This window comes from Trypanosoma theileri, assembly GCF_002087225.1.
Source record: "Trypanosoma theileri isolate Edinburgh chromosome Unknown TM35_Tth_20_V1, whole genome shotgun sequence".
Lineage (NCBI taxonomy): Eukaryota > Euglenozoa > Kinetoplastea > Trypanosomatida > Trypanosomatidae > Trypanosoma > Trypanosoma theileri.
This window is the reverse complement of record NW_021639862.1, coordinates 94,455-115,289: the sequence shown is the minus strand read 5'-3', so window position 1 is coordinate 115,289 and position 20,835 is coordinate 94,455. Positions and strand designations below refer to the sequence as shown.

Sequence of the window (20,835 nt, the reverse complement as noted above, 5' to 3'; positions counted from 1 at the left end):
TTAAAAAGTATAAATATATATATATATATATATAGTAATATGAGAGTCAGGGAATGTATTTAAGTCTTTTGGGTATCTTGGGAGAGTAGTATTAGTAGGAACGGGGGATGGGGGTGGGTGGGAAATAACAGTAGTGGAAGTGCTAGTGAGAAATAAAGAAATAAAGAAAAGAAAATAGAAATAACTATTATTGTTATTATTATTATTATTATTATTATTATTATTATTATTATTTTTTTTTTTTTTTTTTTTTTTTTTTTTTCTATTGAATGTATACAAAAGAAAAAGAGGGTCAACGTACACACCAGAGAGAATAGAGATAGTAAAAGAAGTAAACATATACATTGTCTAGGTGTGTCGGCACATATATAAGTGTAGTAATACAAGCAAGTTAATAGGGCCTTCTTCTATATATATATATAAGGAGGTAAGAAAAAAAAAAAGAAAAAAAGAAGAGAACAGAAGTATAGATTTGTTTATATATATTTATTCCCTTTTCCGGTGGAAAGAGGAATATAAGAGAAAAAATAAGAAAGGAGATAAAATTAAACAGGCTTATCCCAGGAAATCAACCAAAGGGGTCTAAGTGTATTTGGCCGGTAACAAAATCTTTCTCTGCAGACTAAAAAGAAAAAAAAAGTAGAGAAAAGAAAAGTAAAAACAAATAATATATATATATATATATATATATATATATTTGAAATGACACACCCATACGGAAATGCAGAAAATGCAGGGAATGAAGTACCAATTGTAGGTGAAGAGCATGAACTGCCTGAGGTGTTAACCGTCCACACAGATCTTTCCCCACGTGAAGGCGGGATTGTGGAATCACCCAGTCGTGATGTCCAAGAACATGGGGCATCGAATATGAGTATATTAAGAGGAGTACCGGAGCACTTACACAATCTTGCAAGAGAAATCAATGAATTAAGTGAAGCTGATCTTGTACATATCGCCGCAATAACCGATAATGTCGCCACTCGTGATGTATACTCACTTTTACCATATACTGGGAGTAACTGGTTTCTTCCACAAATTACGGAGGTGGGAGAAGGTGAGAGACACTGGGGTGTTCGCTGTGGGGCTTATGGTCGTTTTAAAGTAACTTTGGGTGGACGTTGTTTAAATCTTCCCATTATGAATATATTTCTTCGTATTGCCGTACTTGTTTTGTTATGGTTTACACTGTGGAATATTTTACCGCATTGGTTAATGGAACCTGGTGGTTATGTTTGGGATCCACTGGTGTTGGTTATTGTTGCTGCTGTTGTAGGAGGTATTATTTGTCGAGTATTGCAAATTCCACCACTTGTGGGAGTTTTGTGGATTGCTATTATGTGGAATAATATTCCAGAAGAACATTACTTAACAAAAGGTATAGTTCTACAGGTTAAAGATATTTCATCTAAAATGGGTTTAACAGTCATTATGGCTCGTGCTGGTTTTTCTTTAACTATTAAAGGTATTCTTCCACATTGGAAACAAAGTGTACTTTTGGCAACCATGCCTTTGGCGTTTGAAGGTGTTGCTCATAGTTTAATTGCCAATAAAATATTTCACTATGAAAATAATTATCAATGGGCATTTCTTCAAGGTATGGTTTGTTCTATTGTTTCCCCGGCAGTTGTAGTACCAGGAACATTATATTTACAAGAGATGGGTTACGGTCGTGGAGTTGGGCCACTCTCACTATTACTTTCTGCTGTTGGAGTGGAAATTGTGTTAGGTGTTTGGGCGGCAAACTTTATTATTGGATTATTATTTCATGATCAAAAACTCGCTGTTGCTATTGTACTTGGACCTGTACAATTTATTGGTGGAGTTATTATTGGTATTATCATTGGTATCCTCTTCTTTTACTTTGTGGAGATATTAAAGCATGAGGCACGTCGATTACCTAATGGAAAATATCAAAAACAACATTTCTACAGTACTCTTGACTTTGCTACTGCCGTCTTTTTACTTCTTGCCTTTTCAATGGTATTTCTTGGTTACAGTGTAAATTTGGCTGGAGGTGGGTGTACGATGTGTGTTTTCTTTGCCAGCACGGTAACACACTTCTGCCTTAAGGACGGTAAACACGAGTTGGAGGAGCAGAAGAAATATATTGGTAGTTGGTTAGCCTTTGTGTGGGATAATGCTATGATGCCATTTCTCTTTGCTCTCATGGGATCCAAAATCAGTATTCCCGCCATCTTCAACGGGGACTTTTTCCCAAAAGCGATTATTTGTCTTGTCTGCAGTACTGCCGTTCGATTGGTGGTGATCTTTCTTGTACAGACCGGCTCTGGAATGGGCTGGAAGGCCAAATTGCTCGTCTGCGCGGGTTACACCGGCAAAGCCTCCGCGCAGGCCTCCGTTGGGCCGCTGGCGGCAACACTCGTGGCGAGTGAAATCGCGAAATTGCCGCCCGGCACGCCCATCACACCGGCGCTGCTGCAGCGACAAGTGTGGGCCAACAACGTGCAGCAGATGGCCGCGATGTATGTAATGTTTATGGCCGCGATTGCCTCGCTGAGTCTCGTGCGGGGCGGAATGGCACTCTTGCCGAGAGAGGCACCAGCGCAGCGACCACAGCGGGGACGATATGCGCAATCAGATGAAGAGGAAGAAGAAGAGGGAGGTGATCCCAATCATATTGTTGATTTGGATAATAATAATAATAATAATAATAATAATAATAATACTAATACTAATACTATTCAACGAGATGAGGCGTCGGCTGTTTTGTTGGGGGAGAAGCCGGCGCGGGCGGGGGTGAGAGACGCAATGGAGAATAGTCTCAACAGCGGCGGGAAGGGCGGAGAGGAGGAGAATAAGAGAGAACCCACAAATGGAGCTGGGAATATTCTCTAAGGTTATCAACACTACACATGATGAGACTGGAGGAATAGTTGTGGGAGAAAAAAAAATAAATAAATCATACACAGACTTGTATATATATATCTATCTATATATATATATATATATATATATATAAACGAAAGAAAAAGAGAAAGAGAGTCTCACTGAGGTGAAGGAACAGTAAATTACAAGTATCAACAACAACAACAACAACAACAACAACAACAAAAAAAAAAGACCCGAAACGAAGAAAGGGTTAAAAAAAAAAAAAAAAAAGAAGCGATCGAACAGGCAAGTGGAATCTATGGACGTATGTAGTGGATGAAAAGTGAGGACAAAAAGAAAAAGAAAGGAAACAAAGAAAAGAGTAAAAAAGAAGAAAAAAAGAAATGTAAATTAAGGTAAGAGATTCCGCTGCCTGTTAGTATACACACCGAAAGAAAAAGAACAAAAGAAAAAGAAAGTGTTTTTTTTTTTTTTTTTAAGTTTTCAATCTGTGTAACTTTTTAAATACATAACTTATTATTATCAGCGACTATTATTCTCCTCCCTTTAAGTAGTACTTTTCTCTTTTTTCAATTTTTTTTCTTTTTTTCTACGTTTCCTCAAATTCGTTGAATTATTTCTTATTTCTCTTACTTTTCATCTGTGTTGTGGAAATAGCTGTGATTTTTTTTTATTATTATTTACACAACGACAGTAACAACAAATGGGAAAACTTTCTTTTAGATTCCTAAATGTATGAATAACGTTTGAATCAAAGAAAGATTAAATTTATATATAGATAGAGGGAATTTTTTTTTTTCTCTTTTTTTTCTCTCTCTTTATATATATATATATTTATATATATGCGCAGATTACCTGTGAGGTGTTTCTCTTTCTCTTTTTTCTTCTTGCAAAGAATTTCAAGAGAAAAAAGGATAACAGTATTAATGGCGATGTAAGCCTCTTTTTTTTTTTTTCTTCTTTTGTTTCTTCCAGAGAGTGAAATGAGGTCATTCATGTATTTCTTTATTTTCTTTCCTTTTCTCTACAGATTCTTTTCTGTGGCGAAACGCTGGAAAAAAACAAATTCAATAAAGGAGCAAAAACGAAAAAAAAAAAATACGAAAATGATAATCCCCCCCCCTTCTTTACACACTTATGTTTTTTTTTTTCTTTTTTATTTTCGTATTTAATTCTTTTATCGTTTATTTATATTTACACAAACAAATTTGGTGTTGGTGATGGGAAAGTATCAAAGGTAGCATCAAAAATCGTCTCAATTACAAAAAAACAAAAACAAAGAGTAGTGAAAAGAAGTGTAAAAGGAGATAAAATACCATCAAAGAAGAAAATCTCTTCAAAGAGGATTAACCTACAGGTGTATATATATATATATGAAGTGTAGGATAAATGTAGTGAATAGAGACTACAGAGATAAACAAAGATGATGGTATTAGTTAAGATTACCTATTCTTTGTTCTCTTCTTATGTATTGGTTTATTTATTTCTTATTCTTTTTCTTGTTATGGTAATGAAATACCCCCCAAATAGTCTCATACATCTTTCTTTTCCTATTTTCTTTTTTTCTATATTTTTGTTTGTTAGTTGATAGCTTTTTTTTATTATTATGTTTACTCCATGCGTTCGTTTTTTTTTTTTTTTCTCTCCCCCTTTTTCTTATTACTGTTACCTGATACTATTCTCGTTTTTTTTTGTATTATTATTTTTCTTTCCGCTGCGGTGGCCCTTTTCTTTTTTTTCTGCTTTTCTCTTCTCAAAGTTGCAGCGATTGCCTGCCTTTAATTTAAAAGTATGCCTGTACTTATATTATGTTCTCTGCTACTGTGGATGTAGCAATAAGCGGGTGATCTGGGGAAATTAGAAAAGTATGTTGAATTAAAACTAAAAATGAAAGTCCAATAAGAGTAGCTCTCTCTGCTGAGTATAGTAGAAATAACCACTAACGCACTCCTAACCGTATATATATATATGCACGTGAATATTTATTGTGGTTCTCCTTTTTTTCCCCATTATTATCTTTTACATTCCTTCTGATGTCTTTGTGAGTATCCCCCCACCAATAACTGTTACTTTATTCCCACATTCACAATTAATCAATCTATTTTTCTTTCTTTTTATTTCCTACACCTTTATATATATATATATATATATATATATATAGAGAGAGAGAGAGAGAGAGAGAGAGCTATTTATATATACATTTACACACTTACGTACATCAAAAATGTCTGGACATCCCCCTGTGGTGGACGCTGCGGAATTGCGCCGCTGTGCGACGGCGATTGCGGCCCAATACCGACGAGCCCCGCAACATCGTCTCATCATCGGCGTCGCCGGCCGGCCGGGCAGCGGGAAGACAACAGTCGCGCGAATTATCGCCGCGGAGGTGCGATCCATTTTAAAGAACAGCCCCAACAGCATGGATGCGGCCGTGGTGGTGATGCCAATGGACGGCTATCATCTCTACCGCAAAGTTCTGCACGCGCTGCCGAACAGCGAAGAGGCGGTGCGCCGTCGCGGGGCCGAGTGGACGTTTGATCCCCGCAAGTTGTGTCACGATCTGCAGGCGATTCGACTTCCCTCCGCCGCCTCCGTGGCCGCCGCCGCGCAGCAGGGCGACAGACACAACGACTACGATAACAACAGCAATAACCGAAAAACGCCCTTCTATGATGATGTCTACGTGCCCTCCTTTGACCACGGGGTGGGGGACCCGGTGGAGCGGGACATCTGCATCCCCGCGACGGCGAACATCATCATTGTGGAGGGGAATTATCTTCTCTACCGCGGCACCCCCGCGTGGGCGGAGGTGAATCGCTGCTTTGACATCACCATCTTCCTCGCGTGCCCGGCGGAGATCTGCACGCGGCGGTTGTGTCGGCGGCACATGGCGGCGTGGGGGATCAGCGAGGCGGAGGCGATGAAGCGCGCGGCCGGCAGCGACACGACGAACGGAAATCTCGTCGACACCACGCAGCCGAACGCCGACATCGTCCTCCACTCCGTCGAGTGCCCCGCAGTGAGTAAGATGTAAAGCCCCGGGATAGTCCATTCACTGGGGGATATATATATATATATATATATATATATATATATATTGGGAAAGGGAAAAGAAAACGAACAAGGAAAGAAAAGAATGAGAAGTGGGGAAAAAAGAAAAAAACAAAGAGAGATAGAGAGAGAGAGAGAATAAGAGGGAAAGTGAAATGAAAAAAACAAAAAAAAAAAAAGAAGGAATATGTATGATCTGAAAAATAAATGGGTATTCATGGAGAGTTTAGGTTATGAATTCTGGAAAGTGGGATTTATACCAATGAAATGAAATGAAATCCATCTATCTATCTATTTGTGTATTTCATTATTGAACTGTTTTACTGTATAGATTTACCAACAGTCCAATAACTTTCCCTGTTTCTCTATTTTCGTTATCGTGCGAAATTAGTGTCAAAATGGAAAAAAAAAATGTTAAGAAAAAAAAAAAAAAAAAAACGAAAACGCTTGAAATACGAAAGGAAAAAAAAAATAGCACCAATCAACGTGTATGTATCTCTTTTAGTTTCTTTTTATTATTATTATTATTATTATTATTATTAATGACCCAAAACGAGCTCTTCACATGTTAATAATAAAAAAAAAAAATGAAGGTGTTTTCTCTTTCTTTTCCTTTTTTTTATCTTCCTCAATTCCAGATTTCATTTTTTGGGTCTCTGTTAGGGAAAAAGAAAAAAAAAAAAAAGTTTAATTTCTCTTGGATAATTCACTGTAGTGTTCCCATTTCTGTTTCTCTTTTTCTATTGATCTCATATTGCAACTAAATTGTTTTTATTTTTCTTTGTGTTCCTCTCACATATTTTAAAAGTAAGGTGTGTCTCTCTGTTACCACAATTCTTCTTTGAACGTTAAGCAGTAGATAGTGTAAGAGGGAATAATCAAAACTAGTAAAGGAGAAGTGGTCACATCCGCATCTACACAAGAAGCAGAAGCAGCTATATAGATAAGAAAAAAGGGTACTCACAGATTACTCTTTCTCTTTCTACACTATTTCATTTGATATATATATATATATATATATACACGTACACATACATACACGCACAGTTATTCATACAAATCATACATTCATACACACCGAAAAAGAGAGAGATACAAACTTGAAATGTCTCGTCGATCTATTTGGCAAAATATGCGAATGGAGGCACGTAGTCGCGTGAGTGATGTGGAGACCACCCCACTCTCGCAGGATACACCCAACAACGATACTGGACGAAGACTGTCGGTCAGCAGTAATAACGAGCAAAGTCTGACAAAGTCAGACCGTTCGAGTAGAGAGATGAATGAAGAAGCAACGGTGGAGAAAAACAACAAGCGTAAGAAAACAACCAAGAGTAAAACGCATAAAAAAAATAATAACAATACTAATAATAATAATAATAATAATTACGATGATGGTTCTCACTCTCAGGAACGGAAGGAGAAATCGTTTGCAGGAAAGTCAACGGAAGAGAGTGAAGAGGAAGAAGAGATGGATAACACGGCTGTGCGAAGACTACACAGTCTGGAGAACACAGCCACACCTGTACCATTGGTATCGGTTCTAGATGTACAAACCGGTACTTCAATGGGAAAATCTGTTCCTTCGGAAGTAACACCTGTGGTGACTTCTACTGCAACTACTAATACTAATATTACTACTACTACTACTACTACTACTTATGTTGCTGAACCCCCTGTTAGAGAAATGAATCCATTGATGAAAGATGAAAGTAACAGTCGAGAAGATACTGGTCGAGATTCGAGTATGATGCGTCATGAAAGTAGTTATTTGGCTTTGCAAGTAGAATTGGCAGAAGAAAAGAAAAAGAACATTGATGCGGAACAACGTTTATTAACATTAGAAAAGGAAATAAAAGTACTTCGTTCAGAGAATATGCGATTGGCCTCTCTAGGAGCTGAAGGAGGAAATGTAGTAAATAAAAATACCCCTGCTGCTGCTGCTGGAGGAGATCATACGTGGGAGGATATGCATATCCCCATCAGCGGCGAACACCCATCGCCGTTGGAGCAAATGGTGAAAGAACTACAGGATGAATTGCGAATGATGAAACAATACACAAAAGAGTTGGAGTCTCGTCTGGCTGTTAAATCCACCGCATTAGAACAACGAACCCGCGAGGTGGAACAGAAAGAAAATCGCATTCGACAGTTGGAACGCACCATCGCGGATGAATTAATTTGGCGCAGCAAAGAAGAGGCCGCCCATCACGGCGGTGAGGGAACGAACAGCAGCGGCAGCCGCACACCGCGGGGAAGCCAAAAAGCCACCACCACACCAACACCCATCACATCTACTATCATCCCAACATCCACAGGCCCTACAATTATCCCAACAACATCAACAACAATCATAACATCAACAAGTGTAACTCCACCCGCAGTGGTGCGAGTACAGGCGGAAAGAGGCCGATCTCAATCACACGCACACGCACACACACACGCACACGCATTACATCCAACAATAAATAAAAAAGAATTGTTATCACCCGATCGTCCATCATCTGTGCCGCAATCACGACACCCATCGAGTGCGCGGGTTGTGGTTCAGCCAAAAGAACACGTGAAAGAAAAAGAAAAGACAATTCCCTCAAGTTCACGTCGGGCCGCATCCAATAGTCGTAGATCCTCAGCAGCCAACATCAGCACTACCGCCATGCGAGTACGGCGAAAAGAAAGTACGGACTCTACTCTACACGTCTCCCGAACCGCAACCGCAACCGCAGCCGTTTCTTCCACCACAACAGCGCCCTCCCGCACTTCCAGCGCCACTCGAAAGAAAACCGCATCGAAGCCAACACATCCTTCACGACGGGCGGCAACAAACATTAAACGCACAAGTCTGAGTCCAACACCGTACGTGGCGTTGTTTGATGATCCACTACGCGATGAGACCTCATCTCGGCGGCCTGTAAAGCGCCCAGCAACACTCGAAACCTCCGCTGCTTCTCTCTCACTCTTGAGTAATCACACAGGAACAACAACAGCAGCACCACTGCACAACTTGGATACACGCTCTGTCGCCTCTACTGTGCGGTCGAGGCCGCGTATTCATCAGGACAGTGATGGTATAACCACAACAACAACAATGCGGAGTAGCACAACAACGGTAGTGACGCGTAGTGTAAAGCGGCGTGAGTCTCCTTCGTTGGTGCCGCAGCCACGGCCGGATTATGTAGAGGAACAACCCTCAGAGCAGCCGTTTGTATCGGAGAAATTCTCTACAACTACATACAGACCAAATAGATTGGTGCGATACTACAAGAGTGGAGATAGTGAGCCCAGAAGTACTGATTGACGGAGTCAACAGACGTATACTAGATTTCTAATATAATAATAAAAAAGAAAAAGAAAAACACTATATATATATTTATATAATTAGTGTATGCATTGCGGATGTCTTTGTATGTATGATGGGTATATTGTTTGAAAATGAAAGAAGGTTAAATTTGTCATGCAGGAATATAGAACCGCGTGAGAGCGATACCCAGCTCAGAAGAAGAAGAAGAAGAAGAAGAAGAAGAAGATGAATAGTAAAGGTAATGAAGAAAAGAAAAAAATGATAATGGTGGTATTATTGTTATTGTTCTTGTTTTGTTTTACTTTTTCTGGGTTCTCTATATATACGTGTTCATCGTTATCTTTTTTTTTCCATATTTCTTCCTTTACAGTTACTGCATAGATAAATGCATGAGAAATAGAATCATAAAAAACACATTCGTACTTACAAGATGTATATGTTTCTATGTATTAACTTTACACATTTCTAAAAAAGAATATATATATATATATATATATATATATATTTCTTTTTTTTGGTTGTTATTATTTTTATTTTAAGTCGACTGCTTAAAACTCTTTTTTTCTTTTTTTTTCTTTCTTTCTTTTCCTGTTGGTGTTTGTAATGTGCGGAAATACTTTTTTAAACTACACAACCTGTCAGAGACCGCACGTGGGAGAAATGAGTCTTAGAAGGGTTGAAAAGGAAAGAAGAACAGAAAAAAAAAAGAAAAGAAAGAAAGGTGGGAAAGAATCGAAAATAATAATAAATAATAAAATAATAAGAATAATAATACTATATGCATGTACGTTGTTACAGGGGACATATCATTACCATGGTGAGGTCTTTATTGCGATATATATATATATATATATATATATTATCACCTTTATGTTCCCTTTTTTCTTTTTATTTGCTTTTGTTTTTCCTTTTTTTTTTGGTAGTTGCTGTTGTTGTTGTTGTTTTTGAGATGTAGAACCCGATACTTGTGTGTTGCTGTTGTTGTTGTTTAGACTTGAAAGGGGGAGTTTGTTCTTGATTGACAGTTCTTTTGTTTCTTGCACACTTTTGCTATCCGTATGCTGTTTTCTCTTTTGTGTATTGGATTTTTTTATTTATTTTTATTTGAGAGTGGTTGAACCTTCCGCTGTACCAACCACTATTATTATTATTATTATTATTATTATTATTATTATTATTATTATTATTGTTTGTTTGTTTATTTGTGATGTTTTCCTCTTCTCTCTATGCATGCATGTTCTTTACTATTATTGTTATTATCTTCTTTGCTTGCGGTTTTGCATGCATTTGGACCCCTTTACTCATTATTATTATGACTGTTACCATTGACATTTTGGGTTTTCATTCATTTATATATATATGCATACACATCCATTTCTTTCATTGTTTATTATTCTTATTATTCTTTCTTATCTCTCTTTTTTTCTGTTTTTAAAAAAACATATATATACATACTTGGATCTGATGTTTATTACTGACTCATCTTGACAGCGTCAAAGAACACGAAAAAAAAAAAAAAAAACATAAAAGATTCATACAACCAACAATTATAAGTGAAAACAAATATAAATAAAAATAAAAATGAAAAGACCCGCAGAGTCTGCCCCTCCCCATACAGTACGTCGAACCGATAGACTACCACACCGCTCCAAAACATCATCTTCCTCCTCCTCATTATCATTACTTGTAGAGCCCACGCAGTTGTTATTTCCCCCGCCCCATCGTGAGAGGGCCGTGCAGAATATTGTGCTCCTCTCCAACATTGGGAAACTGCCGTGTGTGTTTAAAATTAAGGCCCTCACACCAGAGCGATATTACACAAAACCGAATATTGGAGTTGTTTTCCCCGCAGAGGCCGTACGTGTGCGGTTTATTCTCCGCCCGCAAGTGAAGGATCTCCCGGCCAATACACACGACCGATTTCGATTATTTGTGCAGACAGTTCCCTCCAGTTGGCTTGTGCGGAAACCACAAGGGATGAGTGAGTCGAAACTGAAAGAACTGTGGAATGAACTCGGCGGGGATGCGGCCCCAACACTTATACTTAAGCGGGATTTGATGTGTTCCTTCAGCAGTGATTTCCCCGTGCCGGTGGGAGCGCAGATCACTGTGTTGGATCCCGCGGCGGTGGGGCTGGACACTCCCAGTCCACGTGGAAATACAGGAGATTTCGCTTCCATTGAAAGGGGAAAAGATAGCAAGAATAGAGAAGATGAGGATGAGGATGAAAAGAAAAAGAATACTAATAATAGTAACGATAGACAACAGCAGAAGGATGGGAAGTTAATACAACCTATGGGGGCGATAACAGATAAGAATAGTCATACTATGAGGAGTAGAGGGAATAGTAAGAGTAGTAACCATCCTAATAGTGAGAATACAAGGATGAAACAGACATTAGAGAAAGTTGGGGATAAGGAGAAGGATTACACGACCATTACAACAGAAGATAGTAAAATGAACGATAATAGTAGAAATGGAATTAAAAAAAAATCAAAAGGCGGTTCTGAAAAAGTTGGTTACTCATTCCGGTTATCTGTTGTTATACTGCTTATGCTTCTTGCGTACGGTGCAGGTTTATGGATTAGTTTTATTATTGATAATAATATTAAGAAACACTCTAATTTCTCTTCATCTCCAGCAGCCCCATCACTGGGAACAGCACCAAAAACAGTATGAAAAAGCAGCAGGATAGTATCGTGATGAAAATAAAAGAATATATATATATATATATATATCTTCTAATGAACATTCTCGATAAAATACGGCTTGGGAATTTTCATTTCTATGGTGGAATGTTTTTTTTTTTCTTTTGTATTTCTTTTTTTTCCCGGATACAGATGCCGTAGGAGCTGTTAGTGGTTTAGTAAGATGAACCAAATATATATATATATATATATGTATATTTACATCTTTGCTTTCTATCGCTATTCTTCTTTATATTCTCGCTTGATGTCTCTCTTTTTCTGTTTAATCTACACATTCTTATACATTCATACACACAGGGTGTACAGGGGATGGAGTACACCTGTTTAGTGGCCGGGGATACCTCCTCTGGCATTGATGCTCTTATGGATCTTCTGTTAGAGTTTCCCCTTCCCGCAGCACTGCGAGAGAAGGAACAGCAGAAATCAATTAAAAGATCTAATTCAACTGCAGGACGGAGATTAGAACTCGCAAATCCCTCACTACCGAATATGACTATTCATGTTACATTAGAAAAGGCTTCTACGCCTTCTACATTAGGAGCTATGGAATGGACACCAGCTGCAGTAGTATTAGTGTTTTCCACCTTTTCTTCAGATTCTTTGCAATATCTCAAGACAGAATGGGTTCCTTGGCTTCGTAGTTTAACTCCTTCGCCAACTGTGATTCTTGTGGGAATGACAAACGATAGGCTCCAAAATATGAACAACAATAATAATAATACGAATTTAAACATTCCTCAACCAAGTGATATTGCCCTTCTCGCTACAGAGACTCACGCAAAGGTGTATTTTGAGGTGGAAGGAGGAGGTAATAGTAGTACAGTAGCGGCAGCCGTGTCGGAATTACGTATTGGTATTGCCCGTGCCTGTACAGGTGAACTCATTGCAGAGAGTGATGTACAGGAAACGAGTATTCGTGATTCTCGAGATCGAAATATTCTCGCACTTTCTTTAAATTCCCCTCCAGTACTTTCAAGTGGTGGATCATCTTTTGTTTCACCATTAAATAGTGGTAGTTTACTTTCACCAAAGAGTGCTTCTTTAAATTCTTTTAGTGTATGGACTTATAGACGTCATCCAAAAACCAATCGTCTCTTTTATGTAAATCGATCCACAAAGAAATCACAATATCGTCGGCCGGAGGACTACGATGGGGAAGAGCCGGTGTTAACATTAGAAGAACACGTGGAGGCGGAGAGAGCACGACAGGCGCAATTACAACGTGAACGGGAATTACAGCGTGAACATGAGGAACTCCTGCAGTTTAACAGAGAAATGGAGGAACAGGAACAACGACTAAAAGTCAAACAATCATGTTTGAAACGATTAGAACATGTTGTGCAAAGACTTCGTCAACAGGCAGTGAGTATTGAACGTCAACGTGATAATAATAATGTTATTCGAACACAAATTAGTCAACTAAGAGAAGAGGTACTTTCAAATGAGCGAAATTTTCTTCAGGAATCTGCAGATTTTCATGCCTCATTGGAACAACGGATTATGAAAACGAAACAGGCATTAATAATGGAGGAAAAGGAAGGAATTTCTTTCACTTCTTATTCTTCTTCTTCTTCTTCTACTGATAATAATAATAATAATAATAATAATAATAATAATAGTAATAATATATCTGTATTAACAAAAACAGATGAAGGGTCCATATTAGAGGAACGTGATAAATTACATACGGCAATGCAGACTATCGTCCATAATACCCGCACTGTGGTAGCGGAATTGCGTGAACTTGTAGAGAAAGGTTTAAAACAGCGAGAAGTGAATACGACTACACATACGGAGTTAACACTTACACAAAAGCGAATAGAATCTTTATTATTAATACAAATACCAAACATGGATACAGAAGAACAAGAAGTTTCTACCGCATTATCGAAAACACGAATGGAATTAAAAGAAGTAGAGAAAAAATTAGAACCTCTACTAATGGCACGAGCGGAACGACAACGTCTCTTAAATAGACGTCATCATTGGGCACATAATGCCCGATTAGAAGAGGAATTATTAATGAAAGAAATACAACAATTGGAGATGGAAATAGATCTCACAAGGAAACAGTTAAGATTAGGAAAGAGAGTATTATCAGCAGAAGATACACATGAACGGGCACGTTTACAACGAGCTCGAGATATACAAGAATGTGTAACGGTGTATGCTACTCTCTCATTATCTATATTATCAATATTAAAACTGAAGGAACAGATGAAAGTGATTTTAAATCGTTTTTCAGAGTTATATCAACAACGTCAAGAACTTTTAGGAAAAGTGAGAGAGAAATATGTACAGGAAAGACTTTCTTTACTACAGAAGTGGTACTGTCTTGATGCAGAGATGAATAAAAGTACTCTCACTTCTATGGATAAGAGTTGTATTAAAAGAGAACTTTATATAATAGATGAGCGTATGGTACCATTAGATGCTGCGCTAGATCAGTTACAATCTTATACCGCATATATAGAAATGGGAAGTATTAGTATAGAAGCCAAATTACAACAAGCACGAGATATATTGTTGAGATTACCAGAAGTAAAAACAGAATTAGTGTCTACATCAAATAGTGTGGTGGAGACGTGTTGGATGTTACTTTCGAATCGTTTATGTGAAGTGATGAAATGTCTAAGGTCAGCAGTTAGTAGTATTATTACTACTTCTTCTTCTACTGTTGCTTTCTCTACTAATAATAATAACAATGATAATAATAGTAATAATGACTCTAGTGGTAATCAAATGACGAGGGGAAAAAGAGAGAGTACTATATATACAGAACACATGATATCTTTACAAGAAGAAATATGGTCTTGTGCGGCGAAGCGTCTCCTTCGAGATTTTACTCCGGAGGAATTACAACAAGTTGCACATTCTCTATTTACAGAGGAGAGAATAACGACTGATATCCATTCTCCTACTACTCACAGGGATAGTAGTAAGAAGAAGAATCCTCATCATATTGAGAATTCTTCTACTGGTAGCTCTCATCATAACAGTTATGATCCTGTTGAGAGTGCTGTGAAGGAAGATATGAATAACAAGAATAATAATAATGATGAATGGATGCCATCACCGCTTTGGGTGAAAAAGATATTATTCTCTGTTCTCGCACCAGTGAAAGATTCACGTGGACTCACTGAGAATGAAGTTATCGTAAATGCAGAGGAACGAATGGTGGCGCAGCGGGATGGGTCTAACGAAATGCTGCGGAAACGACTGCGCCAAGCGTATGCATGACATTGGGTTAAATTGGGAGAAAGTCTCTGTTTTTCTCTTTCACATATAGAGAAAGTTTTTCTTTTTTTTTTGTTTCTTTTTTTCTTCTGTAAAGACGACGCAGTCTGATAGAAGCAAATAAAGAGAGTGAGAGGGAGACGGCTTCGAAGGAAAGAAAAGAAAAAAATTTCTTGTTTTCTTCTTATGTTTTATTTATTATATATATATATATATTCCTTTTCTTTTCTATTGATTTTCTTAACTTCTTTTTGTTTCTTGTTTTAAATATATCCTCTATTTTTCCTATTATATTTGCAAAGCAGTTTTTTATTTTCTTTTCTTTTTCTTTTTTTTTTGTTTAACTTTACTTTAAAAAGTGTTTTTACTTCCCTCTTTAAATAGGACTGATCTCTCGCGTGCTGTGGGTCTTCTCCCACGCGCCTGCCTCTGCCTTGTCTGTCCACGGCGAGCTCAGAGGAGCGGCTGATCATCACACGCCCTTCCGTCTCTTGTCTGTTGTTTGGGCGAAATGCCAAAGAAGAAGGCTGTTGAAGTTGTGATTGAGGGCGACGACGTGCCTGTTGGGTGGGAACAGAGAGAATCGTCGCCCTCGCAGCTGCGGCAATGGCGGGAAGAAGAAAAGTTGATGATGAAGGAGAAGGAGAAGGAGAAGGAGAAGGAGGAGGGTGGTGGGGAGGAGAATGCGGGTATAGATAACACAGTCCCAAGCAGTGAGTATGAAAAGCGAATCACACAACAATTACGATGGTTATTAGATGCGAGTCAAGTAAACTTGCGGGAGTCTGTGAAAGTGGGTCGTATTGCTGTTGCGGCTGTATTTTTTCATCAAGGAGCTCCTGTTGCGATTACATTCATTATGTTGCTTGTGTCCTGCGTTCTTTATCCATCTGTTCAGACGATAACATGTACGGTACTCTTTTTTGTACTTTATATTATATGTTTAACGATGCAGGTATATTTATTGTGGGCCCGTATTACGGAAAAGAAAGTACGCACAGCTTATGTTATGGAGAAAGTACTCACACGATGGCAACATCGTGTTAACGCTATGTCTACTATGCGGCGACAAACTCAAAGTGAACGTCGTGCGGTATTTCGTGAATGTATGGCAGTATTACCAGCAAGAGCATTTCGTATGGTAGCAGCGGCTTCTGCAGATATTCTCACCGCAGGAAGATTAAAGTATGTTCTTAAATGTGTATTAGTAAAAGGAGCATTACGATTGGATGAGGTCACACTCGTCGCCCGACGATATACAGAACCTGTTTTTCTGTGTAAATTAGTGGATGTTATGCGAATTACATTAGAAAGTGATGCCATTGTACTTCGTCCTCTACGTGATCGTGCGAGACCCCCACGACTCCCTAATCTACACATTGCACGTGGTTCAATAGAAGAAGAAGAAGAGGCAAACACAACTGATGATAGTGATCATGATCATGATCCACGAACTGATCTCAGTGGGGCGAACTCTAATTCAGTTTCACAAAAGATGGAGTTTTTGGTTCATCGTCTTTTTCTCTTAGCATGGGTACTTGGTATGATGCTAGCCATTGCGGCTGGTTTTCTCTTTTATGTTCGTGTGGCCGCCCCTATTGGAGAAGGTGTTTTTCTTTATCCCGCTGTTGCCTTACTTGGTATGTTGCCTGTGAATGCTATTTTATTAAATCGTGTTCTCGTTATGTATGCAAACATTTACCTAGATCGTCTTTTTCATCATCTTGTATCTAAACCATCACACTCACTGGATGATCGTATTCCACGTTTTTCATTTCTATCTACTTTGCAGGCATTACAACGTGTAATCTGGCGTCATCCTGGTCGTCATCCACTTTGTTTCTCATCTTCTATAGTGGAATCACTTGGAATGGCTACAGTTGTGGCATTATTAGATACCACAGGTGTAGTTACCGATATGGTACCACTCCCAACACGATTATTAATGCTAAAGAGAAATGAGGATCCAGAAAGTTCTTCCAGTTCAGATGATGAAGGTATTGTAAATAATTCTACTGGTGGTAATCCTTCTTTTCTCACTCCTATGGCTAATACAACAACTAATACTACTACTACTACTACTACTAATAATAATAATAATAATAGTAATCTTGTTGTTGATGGTGGTTCTGGAGAAACTGCTGGAATGACTAGTGGAATGCCTGATGGAGATGCCGCCTCAGAGCATAAACGTGAACTTAAAAAACAAGTACGACGTAAAAAATTTCAGGAACGACGTTTTCTTGAATTACAACTTAATCCAAGTCCAAGAGAAGATCTTGCTGTACAATTTGCCGATGAAAAAGAATTTCAGCAGCGTAGAGTAAATGTGAATCCTGTTTCATTATGTTTACTATTACATGCATTGGCACCAGAACCCACAAATCTTGAAACTTGGATGGAACCTTTTCGTTTCTGTGATCGTACATTACGATGGGCTCGAAGTACACATTGGATTCCACTTGCTAGTGGATTTGATGATAGTCTGGCATCTACATTTCGTGTTATTGCCCGTATTTTTCAGGTGAATACCACTATACGAACAGGATACCGTAATGATTACCCAGAACAGGCATGTACATTACTTGTAGAAGATGAAAGTGGTGTATTTCATGCTTTTACAGTTGGTACTGTATATACCGTTACGCATAATTGTCCTTTTCACTTTACCGGTTCTTCTATTGAGGAACTGGATGTAGAAGCACGTGCAGAACTTGTGCATGTTGGAAAGATGGTATGGGAAGAAGGAATGGGACTTGAAACGGTGGCACTTTCTCATCAAATGTTACCCGATAGTTATCACAGTTGTGCAAAGCAATTACCATTAAATGGATCTAGCTATAGTGAATTCTTTTTTCGTAATGGTGTTCAGGTGACTGGGAACGACACTGTACAAGATGGGACAAATACCGATAAAAGTGGTACAAATAGCATCTATAGTAGAACTAGTGAGAATCATAATCCTATTATACAACAACAACAACAACAACAACAACAACAACAGCAGCAACGGGAAGAAGAAAAGAAAGAAGAAAAAGATAAAGAGAAATTGTCTACTCCTATTAATAATCTTGAAAATAATAAAAGTACAGATGATGTTAATAGTAATAGTAGTGTTTCATCTCTTGATGGCCTTCTTAGTTTTCTTACTGGAAGTTCTCATGTATTTTTGGGTCTTGTAGGATTACGTGATTCTGTTCGACCTAATGTACAGACGGCTATGTCTGTATTGGAAGAGGCTGGTATTCGTTGTATGTATTTTTGTGCGGATAATGAGCGACGAACAAAGAGTTTTGGTAGTCGTCTTGGTTTAGAGACAGATTGGAATTGTTGTATTTCTTTAAAGGAAGGAGCGGTTACACTTGACCGGTATAGTATTCGTGCACAACTTCCTGTTGGTATTAAATCTATACGAAAACATATTTTACATGTAGACCCTATTCCTTTACAAGTAAATATGTTTTCTCATGCCAATGGAGCTTCTACACGTGCGATGCTTTCTATATTGCAGGATAATCATGAAGTGGTGGTTTCTATTGGTTCTGTTTTTAATCACGGTAATGTACGAAGTTTTATTCAATCGGATTTATCTTTTGGTGTGTTACCAACTCGTCGTGGGACTGCAGCAGAAAAGGAAGAAACTCGACTACGGAGTCATTGTCGTGTGGTAGAGCCTTCAGACTTTCATCATATTAATACTTTTAATAATAATACTAATAATACTAATAATACGGTTGGTGGTAGTAGTAATAGTAATAGTGGTGTTTCACTTAATAGAGATCTCCCTTTATATCGCAATGTGGCGGAACTCATTGCGTGTTCCTGTACACTTTCTGCCTCCCCCACACCGGCGATTCTCCCAATCGTGACAACACTCATTCGACAGGCACGACTTCGATTAAGTGGAATTGGAAATTGTGTAGAGTTCGCCATGCATGCGAATTTTCTTGTAACGATGGTGAATCTCGTTGCCTTGGAAACCGGAGCTCCATTACTGATAAGTCCCACTTCTGCTGTATTTGAGTTAAATGTGATTATTCCCATTCTTGCCCTTTCCTGTACCTACACTGCCTATGCAGATATGGATCCTATGAAAACTATTTCCTCTCGTCATAATTACTTTGTACGATTGGCAATCTTCCGTCATAGTTCTGTTGTCTGGTGTCTGCGGTATCTTCCCTCATTGATTGCGTTATTAATTCTCGGGATTACGTGCGGTGTGCGGGTGTGTGAGCGGCCGGTGTTGGAACTCGCCCTTTACGCCTCAGACGCATGCATGACCACAACGCGTGGGTATATTGCCCTCACATTAAATTATTGGCTGATGATTCACAGTTGGACGCATATGAGTCGACATCAACCACTCTCACCGGATTTATCTTTTAAAACGCGTTACGGTAAACGATCCATGTATTTATTTAAATCATTTCGATGGGTCTTTGCGAGTGTGCTCGCAACGGCGTTAAGTGTATTGTTTGTGATTGTAGATACCGCGCGGGATGGAGTGACTGCACGGGCCTTTTATCCATCGCATGTACATTTCTTTGCATCTCTCTTCTTTCCGGTGTTGTTGTTATTATTGGATGTGCCGATTAAAGCCTGGCGAGCCCGGCGATTTGCGGCCATGCAGAAATTTCGTCGATTGTCATTTGGCACTCGACTTGGAATGCACTCACCGCGTGGAGATTATGAACCAGAGGGATTTACTTATAATAACAATAATAATAATAATAATAATAATACTACTAGTACTAATAATAATAGTCATACCACAGGAACAGCATCGGATCATGAGGAGGAGCGAACACCGACGTTTAAGCAGCGGGTGCATGATATCTTCTACCGCTTTACAACTATGCAGAGAGGAAAACCGGAATTGAATTGTGTTTGTTGTGATCACATTGGAGGGAATTACGCAACGTATCATATTAATGCAAACGATATGTAAACAACAAGAAAAAAAAAAAAAAGATGAGGAATATTGGTGAATTCTAGTGTAGTTGTATATATATTTCTCTCTCTCCTTCTTCTTCTTTCTGTTTTTTCCCCTATATATATATATATATATATATATATATATATACATATGTTATTGCTGACGACTAGTTATTGTAGTTGTTATCGTTTTCTGTATTGTACTTTTCCCTTTGCGTATAAAAGACATTATAAGAAAAAGAAAGTATAATCAGAATAGAACCCAAAGGAAGGAAAACAAAAGAAAAAAAAAGGGGGTCAATCGATACGAAGAGGAAACCAAAAATAAAAATAATAAATAATAAAAAAAAGCAAATTGAGAGGAATTAACGAAAAACAAACTGTAAAACGACAACAAAAACAAAAAAAAAAACAAGATGAAGAAGAAACACAGTGAAAGGGACAAAAAAGAAATAAAAAAAACAAACAAATTAATAAATAAAAAAGATGTTAGCATATGGTTACATCTTTTCTGTTTTCTATTTATATTTCTTTCCTTTTTTTTTCCTTTATTTGCATTGCTTCCCTTTTGAATGCCTCTTGATATTTAATCTCTGGCAGTTAAGAGCGGAACGACGAATTGTTTTTTTTTTCTGTTCTTTTGTATAACGGCACAATGTAGAGATGCATACATATCTGGCGGACGACTCATTTCCCTCTAATGGAATAAACAGCGGGAGAGAAGAAAGAAGAAGAAAAGAAAAAAAAAAA

The 20,835-nt window shown here is 38.2% G+C and overlaps 6 protein-coding genes across 6 annotated transcripts; all 6 read left to right on the top strand.

The window, feature by feature from the left end:
* Positions 1-702: 702 nt before the first annotated feature.
* Positions 703-2,859, top strand: TM35_000201410 (N protein; the record flags this gene model as incomplete). Its single annotated transcript, XM_029026826.1, has 1 exon — positions 703-2,859. The coding sequence occupies one exon, from the start codon at positions 703-705 to the stop codon at positions 2,857-2,859; it is 2,157 nt and encodes a 718-aa protein (XP_028881798.1).
* A 2,218-nt stretch (positions 2,860-5,077) lies between these two features.
* TM35_000201400 (uncharacterized protein) lies at positions 5,078-5,887 on the top strand (the record flags this gene model as incomplete). Its single annotated transcript, XM_029026825.1, has 1 exon — positions 5,078-5,887. The coding sequence occupies one exon, from the start codon at positions 5,078-5,080 to the stop codon at positions 5,885-5,887; it is 810 nt and encodes a 269-aa protein (XP_028881797.1).
* Positions 5,888-7,009: 1,122 nt separating this feature from the next.
* On the top strand, positions 7,010-9,202 carry TM35_000201390 (uncharacterized protein; the record flags this gene model as incomplete). The annotated part of the gene is made up of 1 exon (XM_029026824.1): positions 7,010-9,202. One exon carries the CDS (start codon positions 7,010-7,012, stop codon positions 9,200-9,202), a length of 2,193 nt encoding a protein of 730 aa, XP_028881796.1.
* A 1,584-nt stretch (positions 9,203-10,786) lies between these two features.
* Positions 10,787-11,884, top strand: TM35_000201380 (uncharacterized protein; the record flags this gene model as incomplete). Its single annotated transcript, XM_029026823.1, has 1 exon — positions 10,787-11,884. One exon carries the CDS (start codon positions 10,787-10,789, stop codon positions 11,882-11,884), a length of 1,098 nt encoding a protein of 365 aa, XP_028881795.1.
* A 338-nt stretch (positions 11,885-12,222) lies between these two features.
* TM35_000201370 (uncharacterized protein) lies at positions 12,223-15,153 on the top strand (the record flags this gene model as incomplete). Its single annotated transcript, XM_029026822.1, has 1 exon — positions 12,223-15,153. One exon carries the CDS (start codon positions 12,223-12,225, stop codon positions 15,151-15,153), a length of 2,931 nt encoding a protein of 976 aa, XP_028881794.1.
* Positions 15,154-15,661: 508 nt separating this feature from the next.
* TM35_000201360 (uncharacterized protein) lies at positions 15,662-20,098 on the top strand (the record flags this gene model as incomplete). Its single annotated transcript, XM_029026821.1, has 1 exon — positions 15,662-20,098. One exon carries the CDS (start codon positions 15,662-15,664, stop codon positions 20,096-20,098), a length of 4,437 nt encoding a protein of 1,478 aa, XP_028881793.1.
* Positions 20,099-20,835: the final 737 nt, after the last annotated feature.